The following is a 27972-nucleotide window of genomic DNA, read 5'->3' on the forward strand; positions in this document are numbered from 1 at the left end:
ACTCACTGACACACACATACAAACACACACAGATACACACATACACACACACAGACACACACACACACACACATACAATCACATTCACACACAAATACACAAACACACACGCAAAAACACATACACATGCACACAATCACACTCACAAACACACATACACACAATCAAATACACACATACACATTCAAAACACACATACGCACAACACACACACACATACACACGCACACAATAACATTCACATTCAAAGACACACAATCACACTCACACACTCACAGACACACACACAAATACACACACACAGACACACATTCACACACTTAGACACACACACACACACAGAAAAAAACACACACAATCACAGACACACACACACAAATGCACACAATGACATTCACACACACAGAAAAAAAACCACACACTCACACACACACAATGACAGACACACACCTACACACAGAAAAAAACACACACACTCACAGACACACACACAGACACACATACACACACTTAGACACACACACAGACACATACACACACTTAGACACACACACACACAGAAAAAAACACACACACAAATGCACACAATAACATTCACACACACACAAATACACAAACACACGCAAAAACACATACACACAATAAAAAACACACAAATACACACATACACACACACACACACCAGGGTTATTATAGTTAACGAAAACTAAAACTAGCAATGAAAAAATAATTGACTTAACTGAAATAAAAATAAAAACTACAATGAACAAAGCAAAACTAATAAAACTGAACTGCAGATAAATTCAGCTTCGTTGTCGTTTGGTTTTCTCCCTCGATTACTTCCTGTCCTGCAGGTGATGGTTCAAGAATGAAATTAAAGGACTTGATGAACCATATTTGGTTTCACACATTGTTTCATCCTTTTTCAGCTTCTACAAGTCGAAGCTTTCTCTTAATACCTGGAAAAACTGAAACTAAATAAAAACTAAACTGAAACTATAAAATCACTTGTTGAACCAACTAAAACTAAACTGAAATAAAAAAGCAAACTGAAAAACTAATTAAAAAACTTGATACACACACAATCACACACACACACTCACACACATACAAACACACACAGACACTCACATTTTCATTTATTTGATTTGATCTCAAATATTTACTAATTAATCAAACATGTGATCAATAGATTTAAAAAATTTTAACAAGTAAAAATCTGAAATGTTTTGTGAAGTTTCTTAAATATTAGAGTTTGTTGCTTCTCTTACTTTGTGATGAATTAAATACAGTGACAGACATTTTCACTACTTTCTGATATTTGCTTCAGTTTAAACAAGTGATTGATTCATTAACAAAATCCAGAATCAACAACGAGCAGAATGATTAGTTTGAACCTGAAATATATCAAATCAACAGTAGAGCAACAGATTCATGTCACTGTGCTGACCACAGTGTGTCCACAAAATAAGACACACACCAGAGAATCACACGTTGGATTAGATTTACCCAAACACAGTGTCAAAGCCAGAAGACATTTATATACTGAAGTGCTGAAGAAGACATTTATTACTGGATCAGCAGAAAAAAATCTTTATCAACAACTGTGAATTTGGTGTGAGCAGTAAACTGTGTGGATGGATGTGTTATGGGTCAGAGAAGAACTTTAAATTCAGCTGCAGATCAGGAGCTGATCCAGGAATATTTTCTATCTCTTTAGCTTTTTCAACATTTTCCTTGATTTCCCAGAGTAACTCATGGATCTTGTTCAAAAATAAGATGTTCAGTGACTGATATTTATGAGTTTGTGCAACTTGGTCATAAAAACGTGTCTCTAGTGAATTTAAATGTGTTTTCATGAGGTGAGTGTTGGGCCTTGGTGGAGGTTTGTACTGGACTGAGTGATGTTCTAGTTTGATGCTACAGAAACCTGGGGGTGTGAGTGTGAGTGTGTGAGTGCGTGTGTGTGAGAGTGAGTGTGTGAGAGAGAGTGAGAGAGAGAATGTGTGTGTGTGTCTGTGAGTGTGTGTGTGAGTGAGTGTATGTGTGTGTGTGAGTGAGTGTGTGTGTGTCTGTGAGTGTGTGTGTCTGTGAGTGTGTGTGTGAGTGAGTGTATGTGTGTGTGTGTCTCTGAGTGTGTAAGTGTGTGTGTGTGTGTGTCTCTGTTTGTGTGAGTGAGAGTGTTAGTTTGTGAGAGTGTGTGTGTGTGTGTCTGTGAGTAAGTGTGTGTGAGTGTGTGTGTGTCTCTGTTTGTGTGAGTGTGTGTGAGAGTGTGTGTGTGAGTGTTAGTTTGTGAGAATGTGTGTGTGTGTGTGTGTGTGTGTCTGTCTGTCTCTGTTTGTGTGAGTGAGTGTGTGTGTGTGTGTGTGTGTGAGTGTGTGTGTGAGTGTGTGTGTGAGTGAGTGTGTGTTTGTGTGAGTGAGTGTGAGTGTGTGTGTGTGTGTGTGTCTGTCTGTGAGTAAGTGTGTGTGTGTGTCTCTGTTTGTGTGTGTGTGTGTGTCTCTGTTTGTGTGAGTGTGTGTGAGTGTGTGTTTGTGTGAGTGAGTGAGTGATGGGGGTGTGAGTGAGTGAGTGAGTGTGTGTGTGTGTCTGTGAGTAAGTGAGTGTGAGTGTGGGAGTGTGTGTCTGTGAGTGTGTGTGAGTCAGTGTGTGTGTGTTTGTGTGAGTGAGTGTGAGTGTGTGTGTGTGTGTGTCTGTGAGTAAGTGTGTGTGAGTGTGTGTTTGTGTGAGTGTGAGTGAGTGTGAGTGTGTGTGAGTGTGTGTGTATGTGTGTGAGTGAGTGTGTGTGTGTGAGTGTGTGTGTGTATGTGTGTGAGTGAGTGTGTGTGTGTGTGTGTGTGTGTGTGAGTGAGTGAGTGAGTGAGTGAGTGAGTGTGTGTGTGAGTGTGAGTGTGTGTGGGAGTGTGTCTGTGAGTAAGTGAGTGTGAGTGTGTGTGAGTGTGTGTGTATGTGTGTGAGTGAGTGTGTGTGTGTGAGTGTGTGTGTGTATGTGTGTGAGTGAGTGTGTGTGTGTGTGTGTGTGTGAGTGAGTGAGTGAGTGTGTGTGTGTGTGTGTGGTGAAGATGTGTAATAACAGCTCAGATCTCTGTCTCTCTCTCAGGTGTCCACATTGTCCAGTTCATGTCTGGCTGTGAATGGGACGATGAGACTGAAGAAGTTAAAGGTTATAATCAACATGGTTATGATGGAGAAGACTTGATATCATTGGACCTGGAGACAGAGACGTGGATCGCTCCAACACCACAGGCTGTTATCACCAAACTGAAGTGGGATAATGATAAAGCTCTACTTGCATATTGGAAGAACTACTACACCCAGGAGTGTCCTGACTGGCTGAAGAAGTACCTGGAGCATGGGAAGAGCTCTCTGCTGAGAACAGGTGAAATCACATGACCTCCATGAACATGATGTTCCTCTTTCATTTCTCTCTCTCTCTCTCTCTCTCTCTCTCTCTCTCTCTCACTGCTCTTTTTATGCCTCTGCTCTGGCGACACCTAGTGGTCGCTGGCATTATGTTCTGGGGTCGTCCGTCCGTCCCATCACTGTGAACACGATATCTCCAGAATGTCTTTAGAGAATTTCCTCAGATTTGGTGCAAACATTCACTTTGACTCAAGAATTAACTCACTTGATTTTTGTAGCCAAAGGTCAAAGGTCAAGGTCACGGTGGCCTCACAAAGTATGTTTATGTTTTTCTTGAACATGATGTCATCAGATCAGCTTCAGATTTGGTGCAAACGTTCACTTGGACTCAGAGATCGATTAGTTATTGATTAGATTTTGGAGCCTGAAGGTCAAAGGTCAAGGTCACAGTGACCTCATGTTACTGTGAATGTGTTAGACCGCCCCTGAATTGAGACACAGCCCGAGTGTCCTCCCTCCTCACCCCCCGACTGACCTGCGCTCACTTTGCACTTTAACAAAAAATACCAACATGAACCAGAAGTTATCAGGACCTGTTCAGTACATGAGGTTTACTTTGTGTTTGTATAAAGAAAATAAATATCCTGATATAAAACTGTCACCTTTCAATAAATACTGTGATATTACTCTGACGTCATATCGTCCACCCCAGTGTCTTTGCATCACTTCAGCCTCTGTCTCGCTCACATCTCACAGTTCTTCACTTGTCTCGTATATGAACAGACATGACTGATGCTAAATCAATGGAATCAAACAGGAATGGTATTATTAGTATACAATACATTAGAATGACCCATGAACTGTCTTTCTTCTTTCTCCCCAGAGCTTCCCTCGATGTCTCTCCTCCAGAAGTCTCCCTCCTCTCCAGTCAGCTGCCACGCTACAGGTTTCTACCCCGACTCAGCCATGTTGTTCTGGAGGAAAGACGGAGAGGAGCATCATGAGGACGTGTACGTCGGAGAGGTCCTCCCCAACCATGACGGGACCTTCCAGATGAGCGCTGACCTGCAGGTTTCATCAATCCCACCTGAAGACTGGAGGAGGTACGACTGTGTGTTCCAGCTCTCTGGTGTGAAGGAGGACATCGTCAAAAGACTGGACAAAGACTCAGTGGAGTCCAACAGAGGTGAGACTTGAGTCAGTGATGACGGTGGGAAACACATGTTTCATTTCCACTAACAGTCCTGCAGGTCATGTATGCTGACGTGTAGCAGGAGAAGTTTTCTCTCTGTTGGTTTTGGGTCATTTTCTTTCTTCAGTTTTTATCAATAAATTTAGATCAGTGTTAAAAACAACAGCCGGACAAAGAAACAGGTTGATTGTCTGTGTGTGTTTGTTGTGTCTATTGTACAGGATTGTGGTTCAGGGAGATTGTTGTCGTCTAACCTGCTTCATCTGTTCAGGTTGTGATGCTTTGTTTTTTTATTCAACTCAACAGAGAAGCCCACTGACGTGACCACCACCACCACCACCACCATCATCGTCGCTGCAGTGGTCGCTCTCGCTGTCGTCCTCGCTGTCATTGGATTCATCATGTACAGGAAGAGGAATGGTGAGAGACCAACACAGAAGCTTTGTCCAATATTTTTCTGGTGTTTTTATTTCAGACTTTTTTAACGAATGCTTCGTCCGGATCAAACCTCATGAAACAAACTTCAGTTCCTCACACACCAACATCTGTTTCAAGAGCTGCAGGGTTCACACAAAGTTTTCTAACTTCACTCTGCACCATAGACTGTTCATAAAAAGCTCCGCACACAACGTCCAGCACACAAACAATAAAAAGTGACAGTATATTGTGGATCGTTTGAGGAGGATCGCCACTAGAAAAAACAAAGACAAAATTCTGTTTGTTTTTTTAACTGTAATAACTGAAATTATTTGTATTTTCTTTTTATTTCAGCTGAATGTCCCCCATCTCGTAAGTAAAACTTCTATTTCTACTCTGTTTTCTTTTTATACTAATATGCTTTATTAGGACGTCACGTCACGTTGACACAGCAGCTGAAAGTACGAACATGTCCAGTTTTATAAAACACCCCCAACTCCTCTTTGCTCCACTTTTTATTGGTCCACACCGGCGCCAGTCAGGGAGGCGTTATGTTTTTAGGCTGTTCATCTGTTCGTCCCCATCTTGTGAACACGATATCTCAAGAATGCTTTGAGGGAATTTCTTCAAATTTGCCACAAATGTTCACTTAGGCCTTGTCCACACTACTGCCAATATTTCTTTCAATGGATTTGAGGCTCCCCACAGGAACCTGACCCAGTGCAGGACTCTAGAAAAGCCTCCGTAGATTAAATAGGCTTCATTTTGTGCTGAAGAGAGTTTTCAGGACTGTTCCCTGCAGTGTTGGTTGTTTGTAATAAAAGTGTCTGTTCAGAGGAGGATGGTCTCATGATGTGTTTCTGACCTCACAGCTGGAAATGATCCAAACGTCTTAAAGCCTCTGAACCCACAATGACAAGTTTCTAATTCTCCAAGTGAGACGTCCTCCTGAACACAGTGAGTTGCTCCATATGTTCAACAAAACTTAAACTAAGTACAAAGTAACACGTGTGTGATCATGTGTAAAACCTCTGTTTTAATTAGAATGAAAACAATCATTAGAGATTTTTAAGAGCAAGGCACAGATCAGAAACCTTCACGTTAACAGATTCAATGTTGAAATTAAAACTCAAATATCAGCAGTGACACAACAATTCAAATGTTGATAAAACCATTTTTTTTTCCTGAGTAAAATTTGGTTTCACTGTTAAATGAGGGAATCGTGGAAATATTAGGTCTCAATACTGTAAATACATAAACTACGTGGCTTTGTGGAACTGAACATTTAATCTTTCATTTTCTTTTTTTCACTTTAGGTTTATGGACGTTTGCACTGGAACAAGAAGCAGTGTCACCACATTCTCCCCCTTACACTGGGAGTTCACTGATTATTCATCACTCACATCATAAACTGATCGTCAGGGTCAGACATTTATCAAAATACAAATAACGCAAATCAAAACTACTGACAAATATGAAATATAAATGGTGGCGTCGATTAAATTTGATCTTTTAGTTAAAAATCCAAAATAGTTTCAGTTTTATATTCCTGGTGTTGGGGCATCCTTGTAAAATCCTTCTAAATAATACAAATGTAAATATACATATATAGACGCCCACACATCCACATCTTAGGGTCTGGAAATATAACCTGTCTAATGATTCCAGAAATCTGTTTGTATGTGACTCACGTCTCTGGAGAACCGTTCATTTGATCTGCTTCACACTCGACATGTGTGTTGTTAAGGGCCCGAGGAAGTGCAGCGTTGAATCTGGTGTGATTTGGACAAGTGACACAATCAATGTTCATACAATTGAAAAACATGCTGCGTAAATGGAGACTGTGAATGAGCTGCAGATGTTGTACATGGTTTTCTCTGTGTGTTGTACACCTGCTGAGAATCAGTGACACACTTCAGTCCTCATAGTGTCTCTGCAGAATAGAAAGTGGATGGATAAAGTTCTTCATCTTCACTGTGGTGAATCGTCTTGATCACTTGACTCGTACACAAATCATTCAGTTAATGATTCAATGTCATTTACAGGAAATATACTTCTTCATGATTTATACCAGGTGACATCAGATTACACACAATAACAAGTTGTGTTCACACACGTACACACAACACAAGCGTCAGTACAAAATTAGTTTTCCAGTTGTGTAAATATTCTGCTTTTATTTTATTTCTTGAAGTGAATCATATAAAAATCTAGTTTTGATTCTATCTTGAATTGGCCTGAACAAGAAATGAATGAATCAAGAGTTGCTTGTGTTTTGTTTGTTTGGTTATATTCATGCTTTGTTGTGCTCTTAAACATTAGAAGTTCATTTGAGTTGAGATTATAAAAGGGTTGTGGGATGTTTTAAGCCTCTGATGTGAAAGGTTCTCTTCAGATTTCCTGTTAGTTTTTAGGGACAAGGGACTTTTCTGTTTTAGCCTCGTTAACATTTACACTGCAAAAATGAAAAGGTTCGAAAAACGCCGAATCACTGAACTGATCTTTGGTCATTTTAAAAACTTCACATTTTCTCAGAGCTGCGAGTTCTAGTGTCACTGCTCACCAGGCTCCAGAGGATTGAAGCACTTTATTCCACATGTAGACGTGAAATGTTTCACCCTGAGCAGTGATGTTCTCCATCACAACATTTAAATACATTTATATTGTCTTATCGACCACTCAGACACTTTACCGTTCACATTCAGTCACATTCACTCGTTCACAAAGTGTTTTTTCTGTCACATGTCAATCACACACATTGTCCACTGAGCTGTCAGGGGTAGTTTTCGTGTCTGTGAACGATCCGCTCTACCTCCTGAGCCACAGCCACCAACATATGCAACTGCAGATCCAGAATCTCTGTCCTGTATTCAACCTGAACACTCAGCTTCATGACGTGAGGCCACGTTTCCCCTGATGAGACGTGAGAGGTGTCACATCACAAACTTACTATTTTGTGTTTTGCCGTCATAAATTCAGCAACTTTACAAATTTATAACTTAAGTAAAGTTATTTGAAGAAAATACTTTTACTACGTTTACAAATCCATTAAATTTTCTTTGTTCGTTATATTTTTAGAAATCGCAGTGACGCAATTCCAAGTTTTCATTTTTACAGTGTAGAAAGTGAACGTTGACGTGTTGGGTTTTTATAAATGAATGTTAAATGAAGCTGCTTTGCTGTTTCATTCCTTTTGTGTTTTGAATAAAGTCCCTGATACTCTCTTGGATTTCTGTCTCTTTGTGATTCAATGTGTAGAAAAGTTGAACACGTCTGTGAATGTTCAAATGTTCATTATTGTCCCAGAGAATAAACAAATGTGGATTTGACCTGTAAGAGCAGCAAGGAAAAACCTATTTGGTCAAACCTGTGACTCTTTCCAGGAAAAAGACATTTGTGAAGTGAAATGATTCACATTTAGTGGACAGGAGAACAAGAATATGATCACGTGACAAACACTGACAAAGAACCATGGTTGCATTGATGTGAAGTGTCTGGGGAGAGAGCTCTCACTGACCTATGGAGATCCACTCTGAACGACTCTCCCTGTCCTCTTGGAGACGATTCCCCCAAACGGCTTTTGTTCCTCTTTCTGGGTTGATTCAAAAGAAGCATCTACAAAACACAGAAGAACACAAGAGATCAGAGGTCGGATGGAAATAAAGTCTGTGATATATGAAGTCTACAATCAAGTGTTTATGAAGTAAGGGTTGAAAATACATGAGAACATTTTGGAAATAAAGAGAAACTGACAGATGGACAGCACAAGTCTTACCTTGTACAGACAGCTTCCCAGTTAAAGATGTTCAATCTGTAAACAGAGCAGAAAGCCCTGTCACAAACGTTGAGTGGACCCCCCCCACATACGATCCTCAAGGCTGATCATCCAGTGTCCAGCTGTCAAAGGCACTTTTCCACCTGAGACATGAATCAAGACTCAAAAAGCATCTTGACTTTTGCAAACATCTCTAATAGAAAGAAAATCCATGCTTCGTTAATTATTAATACAGATAACTTTTTTAAAAAACCATCTGATAAGCAACAGAAGATATTTGTTCTGAATACATACCGAGCAACATGAGACGAGGAGTCTAAAGTAGGTGGAGTGTCCTTTGGCCACCACTTCTAAAGACAGCTGTGGAGCAGAGGAATAAACCTGTGTTGAGAATATTGGCTTTATTACACGAGGATTAGGACAGCAACGATTCACTGCAGTATAACTGAGAAGAGAAACAAACTAGACGAGTGAGTCCATCTGTCTTTGTCAAGTGGGCCTTCAGCAGCTGGACAACATACTGATATCACACAGTAATATTAGTTCAGCTTCAACACCAGTTCAGCTCTAACATTACTACAGCTGTAGTGGAGTTAAGGTTCTAGTGAAGATGTACAGAAGAGGACAAACTCACAATAATGCTCCTCGCTGCAAAACAACTGACCACACAAAAGACAACGAGAATAACTTGTAAGTGCTTTTTAGAAACGGTCCTAACCTACAAAATACTCATTTCAAAATGAGCTTCTCTGCTGTACTCACAACTCACCACATGGCTCAGTTGATGGAGCGCATGCAAGTGCTGAAGCTGAGTTACGCTTCTGATCAGTCTGAGTTTGTTTAAAGACACCAAAAGTAAGGAAACAATGCAAGAGGAAACTTCTCTCAACTTACCGAAGACTTGCTCATAAGATGCAGGACTCAGATGGATAATCCTCCAAATAAAGGTCCAGAGTTGCTTCAAGACTTTGTGGTCCACGTGTGTCTTCTAGAAATGAAGCAGCGTTCCGTTGTTGCAGGATCTCTGCTGCTGATTCTGACGTCGCCCCCAGAAGACAGGGGAGTGGGTTTGATTCCCACTAGAAGCAAATATAGTTTATGTTTTGTTGATTTGATCAAATGTTTTTAACTTCATACAATTAAAATGGTGTTTAATTCTATTTCATCTGTTTGCTGGGCTCATTTCCATTCTGTGGTACACTTGTTTAATTCATCAAATGGTTAACACAGTTCTGAAGCAAGGCTAACATGCTCACAAAAATAGTAACACAAATAAATCACAAACTCAACATACATAAATGTCAGTGTAATCCTAAACATAACAGTTATCAATTGCTCAGTTTGGGATGAAATTGAAATAAAACACGTGTCAAATGTGTTCTGGCTTTTATATCTTTTATTCTTTGTGCAGAGTCGACATTTAAAATAAATATAAAACATATAAACAACTGTCTTTCCTTTTATTTGCACTGTCCATCTGTTCTGTTCAGCCTCAAAAAATGTGGAAGCTCTGAAGCGGCTCCAGGTCGTCTCGTTGACCATGCCCTGTGCCTTGTGCAAAGAGAAAACTCTAGAGGGGCAGGAGATCTATTTCCCCTGTACTCCAGGGAAGCAGGTGTGGACATGACGGCTGTTAGGGCCTGAAAGAAATATTTCAATGCACAGAAAGTTGTATATTCTCTTCCAAACATGTAGAAGAACCTATGTTAGCTTTAATAAAACTCAAAATATGATTATTTTGTCCATTTTGGGCAACTGTAAAAACATGGTCGTGTAAAATGTAGCCTCCATCGAGAGAACAGACTCCTGATGTAAATCCAAAGGACACATTCTGATCTCATCTTAAATAACAACTCTTATATTTGGGTTAACATCCATCCGTCTATTGGCAGTGATGGAATATAAGTCATTAGTTTAATAACTTATATTCCATCACGGCCAAAAGAAACTGAAATATTTCCACCTAAATCTTTCCTGCAGGGTCGTTAAAAAGAATTCACATAGTGATGGTGTAAACAATGAACGGCTTCAGGAAAACACCGAGACGCAAACACAACGTAAGTGTCAGTGAGAGACTAAAAACTCCTCCAGACATGTTCAGACTGTCAGAGGTCAGGATGTAGAAACCCACAGACAGCACGAAGACACCTCCGCAAACACAAGAAAGAAGCTACTTCTTCTGCTACAACGGAGGAAACCACTGAAAACAACTTCTACAAAAGGCTGAAGCCACTGAGAGACACGGAGCGACAACTTGAACAAAGTGTCTTGACTTACCTTTGAGTTGTGTCGCTCAAACTCGACGATAAAAACTTCTAAAAACTTTTTACTGTACTTTACTGTGGCCGCCGATGCTCTCCATTGAATTCAGAGGTGTGAAAACGGGGAAACAGCGCCCCCCAAATTACACCTGGAACACAAGTGGTCAAAGATATATTACATCCGTAGTGTTAAGAAACTACCAGAGAGAATGAATGAGGGAAGTTAAGAGAGTTAAGTTACTGTACGCGGCCCGAGCGCTGGACCCCGGTTCGAATCCCGCATCGGCCGGAACCCCCCCCCCTCTCTGCCCCCTGCAGGGGGGGGGCTCAGCTGCAACGTGACACTTCAACACTAGATATCACAAAGTTCTACACACTGAACCTTTAAGGCTGCGTGGACTCAACTAGCTGTAATGTGCTGTGGGACACCCCGACAGAGACACACTCACCTGGACAGGTCCATCACAGACAGTCAGACCACACAACATGCGGATGTGAACCACTTCAGGCAGCGATGGGACACTTCTGGTCTCCTTCTTGTGGCCCGAACAAAGTCTGGGTTGGGAACTGTATGTCCACATGTCATGTTCACATTCAAAAGCGTTCCAGTAAAAAGCTAATCAGTGTTTTTCCCCTTCACTGTAGAAACACTGTTTACAGTGTGATGGACCAGAGAAGGTTTTACAGTCTTGCTCAGTGAACAAAATATCCATGAAACACACAAGAGCCTTCTGAACAGAAACACAACGGCGAAAAGCCCAGATAAAAAGGGGGGAAATAAAAGAAGCACAAAATCCCTGTTTCTAATCTCTGCGATCTTCAGGGTCAGTGAAAGTTCAATTCTTCAGTTGTTTGTTATTATCAGCTGAGATTTCCTGTTTTAGAGCTGATGTCGGTGCAGAAGAGCTTTTCAGACCGGATACAAGGTTTGGAGACTTGTTCTGTGGGACGCTGCGTGTTCACATTCGTGGATAATACAGAAACAATCCATCATTTTGTTGGGAGGTAAAGTTTGTCTGTTCAGAAAATGTACGCGTTGTGGAAATGTGTTCAGTGACTGCACGCTGTGTGAAAACCACGTGAAGTGTGTGAACGGTGTGGCCACAAAAGACCGGTGCCGTGCTCATCGTGTGCAGAGTTTTGAACATGTGACCACTGGTTGGACCAACGCTGGTGAGCGACTGAACCCAACTGTGATCATGGGTTCACTGGTCCGACAGCTCCGTCTACTGGCTCGACCGGGTATTGAACCAACAATGGCGCACGGCACACATGAGAGTGAACGAGCTGCGTCGCATTAAACACGATGGAGAAACCAAACTTACTTCGTGCTTCCTCTCAACACTCGGAGCAGAAGAATGGAAACACACTCCGAACAGAAACCAGCTTCGTCACAGGCGAAGCGTCCCGGAAGTCCCCCACAGGTGCGTCACTTCCATGAAACACACCTTCACAATAAAAGCCTTTCATACAGCTGCGATTCAGTTTGGAAAGTTTCGTCTCAACGTTAAACGGATCATTTTCTCTCCAGGGCTTTTCTGATCTAACCGACAACACATTCAAACTGCACTTCTGTGCACACGTGAGCCACTAACGAGAGGTGAGCATCACAGAGCAGCTCCAGAAGAATACAGCACTGATCTATACTCAGTAAACTCAGAGTTATTTTCATCATTATTATTATTATGATTATTGGTGTTTGAGAAAGTGACCTTTGTCTCTTCATCTGCCACATCAGTGTCTGTAAACAGTGAAATAAACAACAGAAGAAAAGACAACAATTAAAAACATGTCGACGTATCTGATGCTGTATTTTCAAGTAGATTTAGTTGGATTCAGTTGTGTTAACATGAACGTGGCGTCTGTTTGGAATGTGTGTTCGGTCTGAAACTGTAAAAGTGACCGGACTCAGTCCACAGAAGCTGAAGTAAAGAGCTGCTGCTGCTGCACAGAGAGCCGTTCACCTGTTTCTGACCTGAAAAAGACAAAGAAATAAGAGAAGTAACGTGTTAAACATGACATGAGTTTAACAGGATTACACAGTACTCTGATATTATACACCACAGTCATGTGTAATGGAAATACTCCATCAGTCCCATTGTTTCTACCAGTGAAACACAGAATTAACCTGCTATAGTTACATGGACTAATTAGTCTGTTGAAGTTTCAGTGTCACAGGAAATGAAAAACATAGAAGTAAATTAAAGCGTTAAGTGTAAATGAATTATACATCATGTCTTCTAGAAAAACATTAAAATGTGACTGTTAATGACAGTAAACCTCTGATTATCTCCAGGTAACAACATTATTATTATTATTAGTGTTGTTTTTATTAAAATCTGATTTTTAATTCACTCTTTACTTTCATTTTCGAGCTTGGTGTAATACCATTTGTCACCACGAGAGGGCACGACGCCCCAAATTGATGTAATACCATTTGTCACCACGAGAGGGCAGGGTGCACGACGCCACCTGCACGCTTCGAACCAAACTCCATTCAGAAATACATTGAAAGTTTTAAAAAAGTGATCTCACATGAGCCAAATAAATTAATTAAGATGTTTGATGAAGTAAATGGGTCATTGTGCTAAATTCGGCTCATATATGACTCACACACACTCACGTTTTACTGTATTTCAATCAACTGAAAGTCCAAGTTGTTCCTTCCTGGTGTGTTGAAAAGATAGAAATGAACATGAGGAGTCACATGTCCATTGTTCTTGAGGGATGTTAGTTATTGGATCACATGTCAGGTGGAGCGTTGACCTGCACATGAAGGAGTCTCCCCTGTTTCTAACATGATGCAGAAAGGTAAACCTACCTTGGATGCAGCAGGTGACAGTGAGCAGGCAGAGTTTATAAATGGAAGAAAAGTTGCTCATTGTGTTTGTCTCCTTTCTGCAGATTCTTCTCTGAGCTGCTGGTAACACTCACACTCTGCTGTGTACAGATCTCTGGTTTTCCCCTGAACTCCTTTTTCATTTTAGTTTCACTTTCACCTTTAAAATCCTCGACTGAATAAATGTCACAGTAAAACCAGATAATATATAAAATAACGAGTATTACAGTGGACGCACGGTGGCTACGAAGTACACAACACAACAACAAATCACAGAACACAATGGAAACACAGCAGCAACAAAAGAAAACGGTCCACAAATAAGAAAACACAATGAGGAATGTGTTGCACTTCAGAGCAGAACTTCACTGAAGGATTGATTCTTTACTGTTTGTCAGAATAAACACAGATCACCTAAAAAGACATTCGTGTCCCGGTGACGCTGCAGGTTTTCTGGAGGACGCTCGGGACAGAGGTCACACGAGGACACGAGACACAGAAACAAAAGTAGGTCTTGAATAAGCTTTTGGTTTTCTCTTGTGATAAGTCTCCGTTGTTCCATCCACAAAGTTCACAGCCCACGTTTACATATGTTTCTAACAGGCAAATATTTTTCATGAGATCATCGCATCATATATTTTCCTTTAGACATTTATGCAGCGTCTTTGGTGCAGGACGTCTTTTGTTGGACGCCAGAGGAATGTGGACAAACGAGGAGGACAAGAAGCTTCAGTGCCTGAAAGAGACAAATGAGACAATCACTGTGATCCGTCCTCAGATCAAGACTCTCTCACACACACAGACACACACACACACACACACACACACACACACACACACATACACACACACAGACACACACATACACACACACACACACACACACACACACACACACACACACTCACACACACACAGACATACACACACACACACACACACACACACACAGTGCAACACAAACCATAGGACATTTCATAAAGTGCTCCGTGAACAAAGTGGAGAGTGAAACTGAAATGAAACATCAGGTGTTCAAACATCAACATGAATTCCTCTTGTCTGAGCAGTTTTCAGCAACAGAGCTGAGTCTGATCTGATGCTTGTGTTTGACTCTTGTTCTGCTTTGGTTTCATGATTTAACTTGTGAGTCAAACACAAGTAAAGTGTGGCTTCATGTTCACTCTTGTGTTATTATATTGTCCGAACAACCAAACCCGTCTGTGTCCCTTAGTTGTTGTTATGCCTCTGCGGGGGGGACACTTTGGATTCTGGAGGACAAAGGTCAAAGGTGAAGTTCACTTGACTCACAAAATGTGTGTTTGTCCTCTGGACGTTGACTTCAGACCTCAGTGAGGGAGTTTCTTCAACTTCAGAGGAGCTGATTGGATTTCAGTGGTGGAAAGTAAAGGTCATGGTGACCTCGTCTGAATCTGGAGAAATAAATGTGCAGAGAGATGTAGACGGAACCTGCACTGGTCCAAATACTTATACTACAAGTACACTATCCTACTGATACATTATACTACAAGTACACTATCCTGCTAATACTTTATACTACAAGTACACTATCCTACTAATACATTATACTACAAGTACACTATCCTACTAATACATTATACTACAAGTACAATATCCTGCTAATACATTATACTACAAGTACAATATCCTGCTAATACATTATACTACAAGTACAATATCCTGCTAATACATTATACTACAAGTACAATATCCTGCTAATACATTATACTACAAGTACACTATCCTGCTAATACTTTATACTACAAGTACAATATCCTGCTAATACTTTATACTACAAGTACAATATCCTGCTAATACATTATACTACAAGCACACTATCCTGCTAATACATTATACTACAAGTACACTATCCTGCTAATACATTATACTACAAGTACACTATCCTGCTAATACATTATACTACAAGTACACTATCAACACATTATCCTATTAATACATTATCTTACAAATACATTGAACTACATATAAATAATCTTAAAAACACATTATCCTACAAATACAATATACAAGATGTGAAGTTTTAACAATATTCAGCCTAAAACAACCAGAACTTTCCTTTTACTTTTGGTTCACAACCTAGTTTGGTGAGTTTCACCTGGATTTAAGTGACGTAAGGCTGATCCTGAATTCTCATTGGCTCAGATGATGTCCCCTCCTCTCGGTGTGTCCTTCATAGACTGTATAGTTCAAAACCTAGTTTGGTGAGTTTCACCTGGATTTAAGTGACGTAGAGGCTGATCCTGAATTCTCATTGGCTCAGATGATGTCCCCTCCTCTCTGTGTGTCCTCTCGTCTCGTTGTTTTTGTCTCTGGAGCCACAGTCCGTCTCTCTGTGGACAGAAGACCTCATCTACCTTCAGTCCAGCAAAGAGAAATATAGCACCGCTCACAATGCACACTTTACTTTTCCTGCTTCTACTGGCAGGAACACACAGCGCGACGGCAAGTGAGTTCTAGTTTCTACTTGATTTGATTTGAAATGAAAGACAAATGCTCCGTGTATTTAAAAGACACTTCAATGATTTGAAGGTCTGTTGTAATGTTGGATGTTTGGTTCCTTCAGATTTTAGAAGTTGAATAAAGTTTCAAAGAGCTGATTTCAAAGTTCATGTTAGTAAATGTCATGGATCTCATGTAAGAAGGAAAGCTTCTGTTCTCTTTCTGAAAAGCTGAACTGAAAAGTGACTTTTCTTTTTCTTTCTTCTGATCCGGACCATTAGTTGATTTCGTCCTTTGATCAGAACCATTAAGATCGACACGGTCCGAGCTGGTTCTGGACAAAATGACGCAACGATTCTGCAAAAAGTCCAACAGACTCCGATAAATCAAGAAACAGTGAAACACGAAGCAACGTTTCAACTCAGCGAGAAAACCAAGAGTTTCTTGTCTGTTCTAAACATTATGAACTTGATTATTTCACTGAGTTCTTCATGACGTGTCTCGTGTTTCATGTTGGTTTATAAAAAGTTGTGGAGAAATAACAGGTTCAGTCTGTTGATGTGAATCAAGACTGTTATTGATGTAAATACATATATTTGAACATCTGTTTAATGGTTGATGATTCATTTCCCATCAAACACCTCAATTATTCATCTAAACTGGCTCAACTGACAAATAAGGCGACGACTCAGTTCTGGTTTTTATTGTGGTCAGTTGGTGGCGCTGTTTCCATAGATACAGAAAGTGCTGAGGACAAACAGCTTCCTGCTTTGTTGGTTCAATATTCAACCTCATTTAGGCATAAAGACCGTGAGTAACATGACTGACATGACACATTACTAATGAATGATCTGTTATCAATGTGACCTCCTACTCCAATACCATCAACACAAATTATTACTAACACACAACACAAATTCATCTAGAATGTAAATGATAGAAGTGAAAAGAAGCAGGGAGACAAAGACTCATGATGAGGCTGCCTCCATAATGAAGAAATGACAGATGTCTGTTCATACTTTCTAATGTGATCACATCTGCACTAAAGCCTGACTGCTTGATATGAGTCTGTCTCAGATATGAAGGTATCAGTGTTTGTGTTGGTCCATATGCACCAATTTCATTTGTGCACAATAAACAAAGAAGATGTGCATTTATCTTTACATTTTAAAACAGGGATAAAAACATACATGTTTATTTTCTTCATTCAAGTTCTGTTTGGTCATATTTGTGTTTTCTTTGTATTATTATTACAGTTCTAGTTATTTATCATGAATCTAATGGTTTAACATTTAAACATAAAGTCTCAGTTACATGTCTTTGTCATAAGTATTTGACATTAACATCTTTGGAATCAGTGCCAAACATACATATTAAAAAATCTACATTCTATACATTTAAAACACAGTCAAGCCCTTCCTGTAACAACGTCACACTTTGATTTGTTAGCTGGGTCCAGTATAAATGTATATGTGTATATATGGAGGAATATATATAAATATATATATATTTATATATAGACTGAGAGAAACCACTAACAGCTCATATGTTGTGTTCAAAATGTTCAAGATTTCACAATTTTAAAATTGAATATGATAATGAGGACTTTCAGAATAAATGTCTCATGTAGTAACTGGAAATTGAAGTAGTTTTCACTTCACATTAAATTCTCTGCAGTAGAAAATATTATTTTCTCATATTAAATCTTTGAGTCGTTAGATTGAATCCATGTTTAAGACGTAGAATTCAAAGTAAAGAGTGTCTGGACTCTGGAGCAGACGTTTTATCTCTCAATGTATTTTTGTGTTTGTTTACCACACAACAGAGATGCTGAAGTTGTGTTGAATGTGCTTCATGTCTTCTTGACTCTGAGTGCAGTGATTTATTAAACATTCTGGAAACTAAAGTCACTTTAACTTTTTCTTGCAGGGACTCACTCTCTGAAGTATTTCTACACTGGGTCCTCTCAAGTCCCAAACTTTCCAGAGTTTGTGTCTGTTGGTTATGTTGATGAAGTTCAGATGATTCACTATGACAGCAACACAAAGAAAGCAGAAGCCAAACAGGACTGGATGTTGAAGGCAGTAGATTCTCAGTACTGGGAGAGTCAGACTCAGATCTTTTTGGGTGCACAGCAGATCTTCAAAGTCGACAGTGAAACCTTAAAGGAACGCTTCAACCAGACTGAAGGTTTGTTTACGTTTCACTCTCTAATAATAACAACACACACACAAACACACACAGACACACACACACACACACACACACAGACACACACATACACACATAGACACACACACGCATACAAACACACACAGACACACACACACATACAAACACACACAGACACACACACACATACAAACACACACAGACACACACACACACACACATAGACACACACACACTCATACAAACACACACAGACACACACACACATACAAACACACACAGACACACACACACACACATAGACACACACACACGCATACAAACACACACAGACACACACACACATACAAACACACACAGACACACACACATACAAACACACACAGACACACACACATAGACACACACACACACATACAAACACACACAGACACACACACACGCACAAACACACACAGACACACACACACATACAAACACACACAGACACACACACAAAGAACACACACACACATAGACACACACACACGCATACAAACACACACAGACACACACACACATACAAACACACACAGACACACACACACACACATACAAACACACACAGACACACACACACGCATACAAACACACACAGACACACACACACATACAAACACACACAGACACACACACAAAGAACACACACACACACATACAAACACACACAGACACACACACAAAGAACACACACACACACATACAAACACACACAGACACACACACACGCATACAAACACACACAGACACACACACACACACATACAAACAGACACACACACACACACACATACAAACACACACAAATACACACACACTCACAGACACACACACACATACACACACTTACACACACACACAGAAAAAAACACACACACTCACAGACACACACACACACACACACAGAAAAAAACACACACTCACAGACACACACACACACATACAAACACACATAGACACACACACACACATAGAAAAAGACACACACTCACAGACACACACACACACACACACATAGAAAAAGACACACCCACAGACACACACGCACACAGAAAAAAGACACACACATACAAACACACACAGACACACACACATACAAACACACACAGACACACACATAGAAAAAGACACACACTCACATACACACACTTACACACACTTACACACACACACAGAAAAAAAACACTCACAGACACACACACAAACACACACACACACATAGAAAAAAACACTCACAGACACACACACACACACACACACATAGAAAAAGACACACACTCACAGACACACACACACATACAAACACACACAGACATACACACACTTACACACGCACACACACACTCACACATAGAAAAAAACACACACACTCACTGACACACACATACAAACACAGACATACACAAATACACACACACAGACACACACACATATACACACACACACTCACTGACACACACAGACACACATATACACACTTACACACACACAGACACACACACACAGAAAAAAACACACACACTCACAGACACACACATACACACACCCACAGACACACACGCACACAGAAAAAAGACACACACTCACAGACACACACATACAAACACACACAGACACACACATAGAAAAAGACACACACTCACAGACACACACACACATACAAACACACACATACACACAGAAAAACACACACACACACTCACAGACACACACACACAGAAAAAACACACACATACAAACACACACAGACACACACATAGAAAAAGACACACTCTCACAGAAACACACACACATACAAACACACATAGACAGACACACACACATAGAAAAAGACACACACTCACAGACACACACACACATGCAAACACACACACTCACAGACACACACACACATACTTACACACACACACAGAAAAAAACACACACACTCACAGACACACACACAAACACACACACACACACACACACAGAAAAAAACACTCACAGACACACACACACAAACACACACACTCACAAAGAGAAAAAAACACACTCACAGACACACACATACAAACAAACACAGACATACACACACTTACACACACACACAGACACACATACACACTTACACACACAGACACACTCACACAAAATCACACACACACACACACACTCACACATAGAAAAAAACACACACACTCACACACACACAAACACACACACTCACAAAGAGAAAAAAACACACTCACAGACACACACATACAAACAAACACAGACATACACACACTTACACACACACACAGACACACATACACACTTACACACACAGACACACTCACACACAATCACACACACACACACACACTCACACATAGAAAAAAACACACACACTCACTGACACACACATACAAACGCACACAGACACACACACTTACACAGACACACACACACACACACACAAATACACACTCGCAAAAACACATGCACACAATAACATTCACACACACGATCACACTCACAAACACACATACACACAATCAAATACACACAAATACACACATAGACTCACACACACAAACGCACACAATAACATTCACATTCAAAGACACACAATCACACTTACAAACATTCATGCATACACTCACTCACTCACACACACACACACCAGGGTTATTATTAAACTAAAACTAAAACTAGCAATGAAAAAATAATTGACTTAACTGAAATAAAAATAAAAACTACAATGAACAAAGCAAAACTAATAAAACTAAACTGCAGATAAATTCAGCTTCGTTGTCGTTTCGTTTTCTCCCTCGATTACTTCCTGTCCTGCAGGTGATGGTTCAAGAATGAAATTAAAGGACTTGATGAACCATATTTGGTTTCACACATTGTTTCATCCTTTTTCAGCTTCTACAAGTCGAAGCTTTCTCTTAATACCTGGAAAAACTGAAACTAAATAAAAACTAAACTGAAACTACAAAATCACTTGTTGAACGATCTAAAACTAAACTGAAATAAAAAAGCAAACTGAAAAACTAATTAAAAAACTTGATACACACACAATCACACACATACAAACACACAGACACACAAACTCACATTTTCATTTATTTGATTTGATCTCAAATATTTACTCATTAATCAAACATGTGATCAATAGATTTAAATTTTTAACAAGTAAAAATCTCAAATGTTTTGTGAAGTTTCTTAAATATTAGAGTTTGTTGCTTCTCTTACTTTGTGATGAATTAAATACAGTGACAGACATTTTCACTACTTTCTGATATTTGCTTGAGTTTACGTAAACAAGTGATTGATTCATTAACAAAATCCAGAATCAACAACGAGCAGAATGATTAGTTTGAACCTGAAATATATCAAATCAACAGTAGAGCAGCAGATTCATGTCACTGTGCTGACCACAGTGTGTCCACAAAATAAGACACACACCAGAGAATCACACGTTGGATTAGATTTACCCAAACACAGTGTCAAAGCCAGAAGACATTTATATAGTGTAGTGCTGAAGAAGACATTTATTACTGGATCAGCAGAAAATAATCTTTATCAACAACTGTGAATTTGGTGTGAGCAGTAAACTGTGTGGATGGATGTGTTATGGGTCAGAGAAGAACTTTAAATTCAGCTGCAGATCAGGAGCTGATCCAGGAATATTTTCTATCTCTTTAGCTTTTTCAACATTTTCCTTGATTTCCCAGAGTAACTCGTGGATCTTGTTCAAAAATAAGATGTTCAGTGACTGATATTTATGAGTTTGTGCAACTTGGTCATAAAAACGTGTCTCTAGTGAATTTAAATGTGTTTTCATGAGGTGAGTGTTGGGCCTTGGTGGAGGTTTGTACTGGACTGAGTGATGTTCTAGTTTGATGCTACAGAAACCTGGGTGTGTGTGTGTGAGTGTGTGAGTGCGTGTGTGTGTGTGTGTGTGTGAGTGTGTGAGTGAGTGTGAGTGAGTGAGTGAGTGAGTGTGTGAGTGAGTGAGTGTTTGTTTGTGAGTGTGTGTTTGTTTGTGAGTGTGTGTGTCAGTGTGTGTGAATGTGTGTGTGTGTGTGTGTGTGTGAGTGAGAGAGAGTGTGTGTGAGTGAGAGAGTTTGTGTGTGTGTGAGTGTGTGTCTGTGAGTAAGTGTGTGTGTGAGTGTGTGTGTGAGTAAGTGTGTATGTGTGAGTGTGTGTGTGTGTCTGTGAATAAGTGAGTGTGTGTGTGTGTGTGTGTGTCTGTGAGTAAGTGAGTGTGTGTGTGTGTGTGTCTGAGTGAGTGTGTGTGTGTGTGTGTGTGTGTGTGTGTGTGTCTGTGAATAAGTGAGTGTGTGTGTGTGTGTGTGTGTCTGTGAGTAAGTGAGTGTGTGTGTGTGTGTGTCTGTGAGTAAGTGAGTGTGTGTGTGTGTGTGTCTGTGAGTAAGTGAGTGTGTGTGTGTGTGTGTGTGTGTGTGTGTAATAACAGCTCAGATCTCTGTCTCTCTCTCAGGTGTCCACATTTTCCAGTGGATGTACGGTTGTGAATGGGACGATGAGACTGGAGAAGTTAAAGGTTATCATCAGTATGGTTATGATGGAGAAGACTTCATATCATTGGACCTGGAGACACTGACGTATATCGCTCCAACACCACAGGCTGTTATCACCAAACTGAAGTGGGATAATAATAAAGCTAATCTTGCATATAATAAGAACTACTACACCCAGTTGTGTCCTGACTGGCTGAAGAAGTACCTGGAGCATGGGAAGAGCTCTCTGCTGAGAACAGGTGAAATCACATGACCTCCATGAACACGATGTTCCTCTTTCATTTCTTACTCTCTCTCTCTCTCTCTCTCTCTCTCTCTCTCTCTCTCTCTCACTGCTCTTTTTATGCCTCTGCTCTGGCGACACCTAGTGGCCGTTATGTTCTGGGGTCGTCCGTCCGTCCCATCACTGTGAACACGATATCTCCAGAAGGTCTTTAGAGAATTTCCTCAGATTTGGTGCAAACATTCACTTTGAGTCAAAGATGAACTGATTAGAGTTTGGTGGTCAAAGGTCAAAGGTCAAGGTCACAGTGACCTCATGTTACTGTGAATGTGTTAGACCGCCCCTGAATTGAGACACAGCCCGAGTGTCCTCCCTCCTCACCCCCCGACTGACCTGCGCTCACTTTGCACTTTAACAAAAAATACCAACATGACCCAGAAGTTATCAGGACCTGTTCAGTACATGAGGTTTACTTTGTGTTTGTATAAAGAAAATAAATATCCTGATATAAAACTGTCACCTTTCAATAAATACTGTGATATTACTCTGACGTCATATCGTCCACCCAGTGTCTTTGCATCACTTCAGCCTCTGTCTCGCTCACATCTCACAGTTCTTCACTTGTCTCATATATGAACAGACATGACTGATGCCAAATCAATGGAATCAAACAGGAATGGTATTATTAGTATACAATACATTAGAATGACCCATAAACTGTCTCTCTTCTTTCTCCCCAGAGCTTCCCTCGATGTCTCTCCTCCAGAAGTCTCCCTCCTCTCCAGTCAGCTGCCACGCTACAGGTTTCTACCCCGACTCAGCCATGTTGTTCTGGAGGAAAGACGGAGAGGAGCATCATGAGGACGTGTACGTCGGAGAGGTCCTCCCCAACCATGACGGGACCTTCCAGATGAGCGCTGACCTGCAGGTTTCATCAATCCCACCTGAAGACTGGAGGAGGTACGACTGTGTGTTCCAGCTCTCTGGTGTGAAGGAGGACATCGTCAAAAGACTGGACAAAGACTCAGTGGAGTCCAACAGAGGTGAGACTTGAGTCAGTGATGACGGTGGGAAACACACGTTTCATTTCCACTAACAGTCCTGCAGGTCATGTATGCTGACGTGTAGCAGGAGAAGTTTTCTCTCTGTTGGTTTTGGGTCATTTTCTTTCTTCAGTTTTTATCAATAAATTTAGATCAGTGTTAAAAACAACAGCCGGACAAAGAAACAGGTTGATTGTCTGTGTGTGTTTGTTGTGTCTATTGTACAGGATTGTGGTTCAGGGAGATTGTTGTCGTCTAACCTGCTTCATCTGTTCAGGTTGTGATGCTTTGTTTTTTTATTCCACTCAACAGAGAAGCCCACTGACGTGACCACCATCATCATCGTCGCTGCAGTGGTCGCTCTCGCTGTCGTCCTCGCTGTCATTGGATTCATCGTGTACAGGAAGAGGAATGGTGAGAGACCAACACAGAAGCTTTGTCCAATATTTTTCTGGAGTTTTTATTTCAGACTCTTTTAACGAATGCTTCGTCCGGATCAAACCTCATGAAACAAACTTCAGTTCCTCACACACCAACATCTGTTTCAAGAGCTGCAGGGTTCACACAAAGTTTTCTAACTTCACTCTGCACCATAGACTGTTCATAAAAAGCTCCGCACACAACGTCCAGCACACAAACAATAAAAAGTGACAGTATATTGTGGATCGTTTGAGGAGGATCGCCACTAGAAAAAACAAAGACAAAATTCTGTTGGTTTTTTTAACTGTAATAACTGAAATTATTTGTATTTTCTTTTTATTTCAGCTGAATGTCCCCCATCTCGTAAGTAAAACTTCTATTTCTACTCTGTTTTCTTTTTATACTGATATGCTTTATGAGGACGTCACGTCACGTTGACACAGCAGCTGAAAGTACGAACATGTCCAGTTTTATAAAACACCCCCAACTCCTCTTTGCTCCACTTTTTATTGGTCCACACCGGCGCCAGTCAGGGAGGCGTTATGTTTTCAGGCTGTTCATCTGTTCGTCCCCATCTTGTGAACACGATATCTCAAGAATGCTTTGAGGGAATTTCTTCAAATTTGCCACAAATGTTCACTTAGGCCTTGTCCACACTACTGCCAATATTTCTTTCAATGGATTTGAGGCTCCCCACAGGAACCTGACCCAGTGCAGGACTCTAGAAAAGCCTCCGTAGATTAAATAGGCTTCATTTTGTGCTGAAGAGAGTTTTCAGGACTGTTCCCTGCAGTGTTGGTTGTTTGTAATAAAAGTGTCTGTTCAGAGGAGGATGGTCTCATGATGTGTTTCTGACCTCACAGCTGGAAAAGATCCAAACGTCTTAAAGCCTCTGAACCCAGATGGACAAGTTTCTAATTCTCCAAGTGAGACGTCCTCCTGAACACAGTGAGTTGCTCCATATGTTCAACAAAACTTAAACTAAGTGCAAAGTAACACGTGTGTGATCATGTGTAAAACCTCTGTTTTAATTAGAACGAAAACAATCATTAGAGATTTTTAAGAGCAAGGCACAGATCAGAAACCTTCACGTTAACAGATTCAATGTTGAAATTAAAACTCAAATATCAGCAGTGACACAACAATTCAAATGTTGATAAAACCATTTTTTTTTTCCTGAATAAAATTTGGTTTCACTGTTAAATGGGGGAATCGTGGAAATATTAGGTCTCAATACTGTAAATACATAAAATACGTGGCTTTGTGGAACTGAACATTTAATCTTTCATTTTCTTTTTTTCACTTTAGGTTTATGGACGTTTGCACTGGAACAAGAAGCAGTGTCACCACATTCTCCCCCTTACACTGGGAGTTCACTGATTATTCATCACTCACATCATAAACTGATCGTCAGGGTCAGACATTTATCAAAATACAAATAACACAAATCAAAACTACTGACAAATATGAAATATAAATGGTGGCGTCGATTAAATTTGATCTTTTAGTTAAAAATCCAAAATAGTTTCAGTTTTATATTCCTGGTGTTGGGGCATCCTTGTAAAATCCTTCTAAATAATACAAATGTAAATATACATATATAGACGCCCACACATCCACATCTTAGGGTCTGGAAATATAACCTGTCTAATGATTCCAGAAATCTGTTTGTATGTGACTCACGTCTCTGGAGAACCGTTCATTTGATCTGCTTCACACTCGACATGTGTGTTGTTAAGGGCCCGAGGAAGTGCAGCGTTGAATCTGGTGTGATTTGGACAAGTGACACAATCAATGTTCATACAATTGAAAAACATGCTGCGTAAATGGAGACTGTGAATGAGCTGCAGATGTTGTACATGGTTTTCTCTGTGTGTTGTACACCTGCTGAGGATCAGTGACACACTTCAGTCCTCATAGTGTCTCTGCAGAATAGAAAGTGGATGGATAAAGTTCTTCATCTTCACTGTGGTGAATCGTCTTCATCACTTGACTCGTACACAAATCATTCAGTTAATGATTCAATGTCATTTACAGGAAATATACTTCTTCGTGATTTATACCAGGTGACATCAGATTACACACAATAACAAGTTGTGTTCACACACGTATACACAACACGAGTGTCAGTACAAAATTAGTTTTCCAGTTGTGTAAATATTCTGCTTTTATTTTATTTCTTGAAGTGAATCATATAAAAATCTAGTTTTGATTCTATCTTGAATTGGCCTGAACAAGAAATGAATGAATCGAGAGTTGCTTGTGTTTTGTTTGTTTGGTTATATTCATGCTTTGTTGTGCTCTTAAACATTAGAAGTTCATTTGAGTTGAGATTATAAAAGGGTTGTGGGATGTTTTAAGCCTCGGATGTGAAAGATTCTCTTCAGACTTCCTGTTAGTTTTTAGGGACAAGGGACTTTTCTGTTTTAGCCTCGTTAACATTTACACTGCAAAAATGAAAAGGTTTGAAAAACGCCGAATAACTGAACTGATCTTTGGTCATTTTAAAAACTTCACATTTTCTCAGAGCTGCGAGTTCTAGTGTCACTGCTCACCAGGCTCCAGAGGATTGAAGCACTTTATTCCACATGTAGACGTGAAATGTTTCACCCTGAGCAGTGATGTTCTCCATCACAACATTTAAATACATTTATATTGTCTTATCGACCACTCAGACACTTTACCGTTCACATTCAGTCACATTCACTCGTTCACAAAGTGTTTTTTCTGTCACACGTCAATCACACACATTGTCCACTGAGCTGTCAGGGGTAGTTTTCGTGTCTGCGGACGATCCGCTCTACCTCCTGAGCCACAGCCGCCAACATATGCAACTGCAGATCCAGAATCTCTGTCCTGTATTCAACCTGAACACTCAGCTTCATGACGTGAGGCCACGTTTCCCCTGATGAGACGTGAGAGGTGTCACAGCACAAACTTACTATTTTGTGTTTTGCCGTCATAAATTCAGCAACTTTACAAATTTAACAAAGTAAAGTTATTTGAAGAAAATACTTTTACTACGTTTACAAATCCATTAAGTTTTCTTTGTTCGTTATATTTTTAGAAATCGCAGTGACGCAATTCCAAGTTTTCATTTTTACAGTGTAGAAAGTGAACGTTGACGTGTTGGGTTTTTATAAATGAATGTTAAATGAAGCTGCTTTGCTGTTTCATTCCTTTTGTGTTTTGAATAAAGTCCCTGATACTCTCTTGGATTTCTGTCTCTTTGTGATTCAATG

The 27972-nt window shown here is 40.2% G+C and overlaps 2 protein-coding genes and 3 long non-coding RNA genes across 7 annotated transcripts in view; 3 read left to right on the top strand and 2 right to left on the bottom strand.

Annotated features, from left to right (window-relative positions):
* LOC138405863 (class I histocompatibility antigen, F10 alpha chain-like) overlaps positions 1-8201 on the top strand; it is a 14754-nt gene extending 6553 nt beyond the window's left edge. For both annotated transcript variants that reach the window (XM_069516085.1, XM_069516086.1), the window contains exons 3-8: positions 3101-3379; positions 4247-4549; positions 4862-4975; positions 5327-5344; positions 5845-5929; positions 6289-8201. In XM_069516085.1, coding sequence (XP_069372186.1) covers positions 3101-3379; positions 4247-4549; positions 4862-4975; positions 5327-5344; positions 5845-5888 — 758 coding nt within the window. In that variant the 3' untranslated portion in view covers positions 5889-5929; positions 6289-8201. The remainder of the gene's footprint in view (positions 1-3100; positions 3380-4246; positions 4550-4861; positions 4976-5326; positions 5345-5844; positions 5930-6288) is intronic.
* LOC138405871 (uncharacterized) overlaps positions 1-13988 on the bottom strand; it is a 22401-nt gene extending 8413 nt beyond the window's left edge. Inside the window, exon 1 of the long non-coding RNA XR_011239538.1 lies at positions 13830-13988. This is a non-coding gene — a long non-coding RNA (uncharacterized lncRNA). The remainder of the gene's footprint in view (positions 1-13829) is intronic.
* On the bottom strand, positions 8021-12437 carry LOC138405870 (uncharacterized). 2 transcript variants are annotated; one of them, XR_011239536.1, is made up of 6 exons: positions 12334-12437; positions 11458-11575; positions 9642-9826; positions 9042-9107; positions 8748-8890; positions 8021-8587 (listed from the first exon to the last, which is right to left on the bottom strand). It is a non-coding gene; the product is annotated as an uncharacterized lncRNA (long non-coding RNA). The 2 variants fall into 2 exon arrangements; XR_011239537.1 differs by lacking the exon at positions 11458-11575 and having other exon boundaries at positions 9042-9128.
* Positions 11654-14356, top strand: LOC138405873 (uncharacterized). The gene is made up of 3 exons (XR_011239540.1): positions 11654-12432; positions 12540-12608; positions 14246-14356. It is a non-coding gene; the product is annotated as an uncharacterized lncRNA (long non-coding RNA).
* Positions 14357-15536: 1180 nt separating this feature from the next.
* LOC138405862 (major histocompatibility complex class I-related gene protein-like) lies at positions 15537-27948 on the top strand. The gene is made up of 8 exons (XM_069516084.1): positions 15537-16332; positions 18255-18515; positions 23005-23283; positions 24008-24310; positions 24623-24724; positions 25076-25093; positions 25594-25678; positions 26039-27948. The coding sequence occupies exons 1-7, from the start codon at positions 16278-16280 to the stop codon at positions 25671-25673; spliced, it is 1098 nt and encodes a 365-aa protein (XP_069372185.1). The 5' UTR covers positions 15537-16277; the 3' UTR covers positions 25674-25678; positions 26039-27948.
* Positions 27949-27972: the final 24 nt, after the last annotated feature.

This window comes from Paralichthys olivaceus, chromosome 20 (assembly GCF_024713975.1).
Source record: "Paralichthys olivaceus isolate ysfri-2021 chromosome 20, ASM2471397v2, whole genome shotgun sequence".
Lineage (NCBI taxonomy): Eukaryota > Metazoa > Chordata > Actinopteri > Pleuronectiformes > Paralichthyidae > Paralichthys > Paralichthys olivaceus.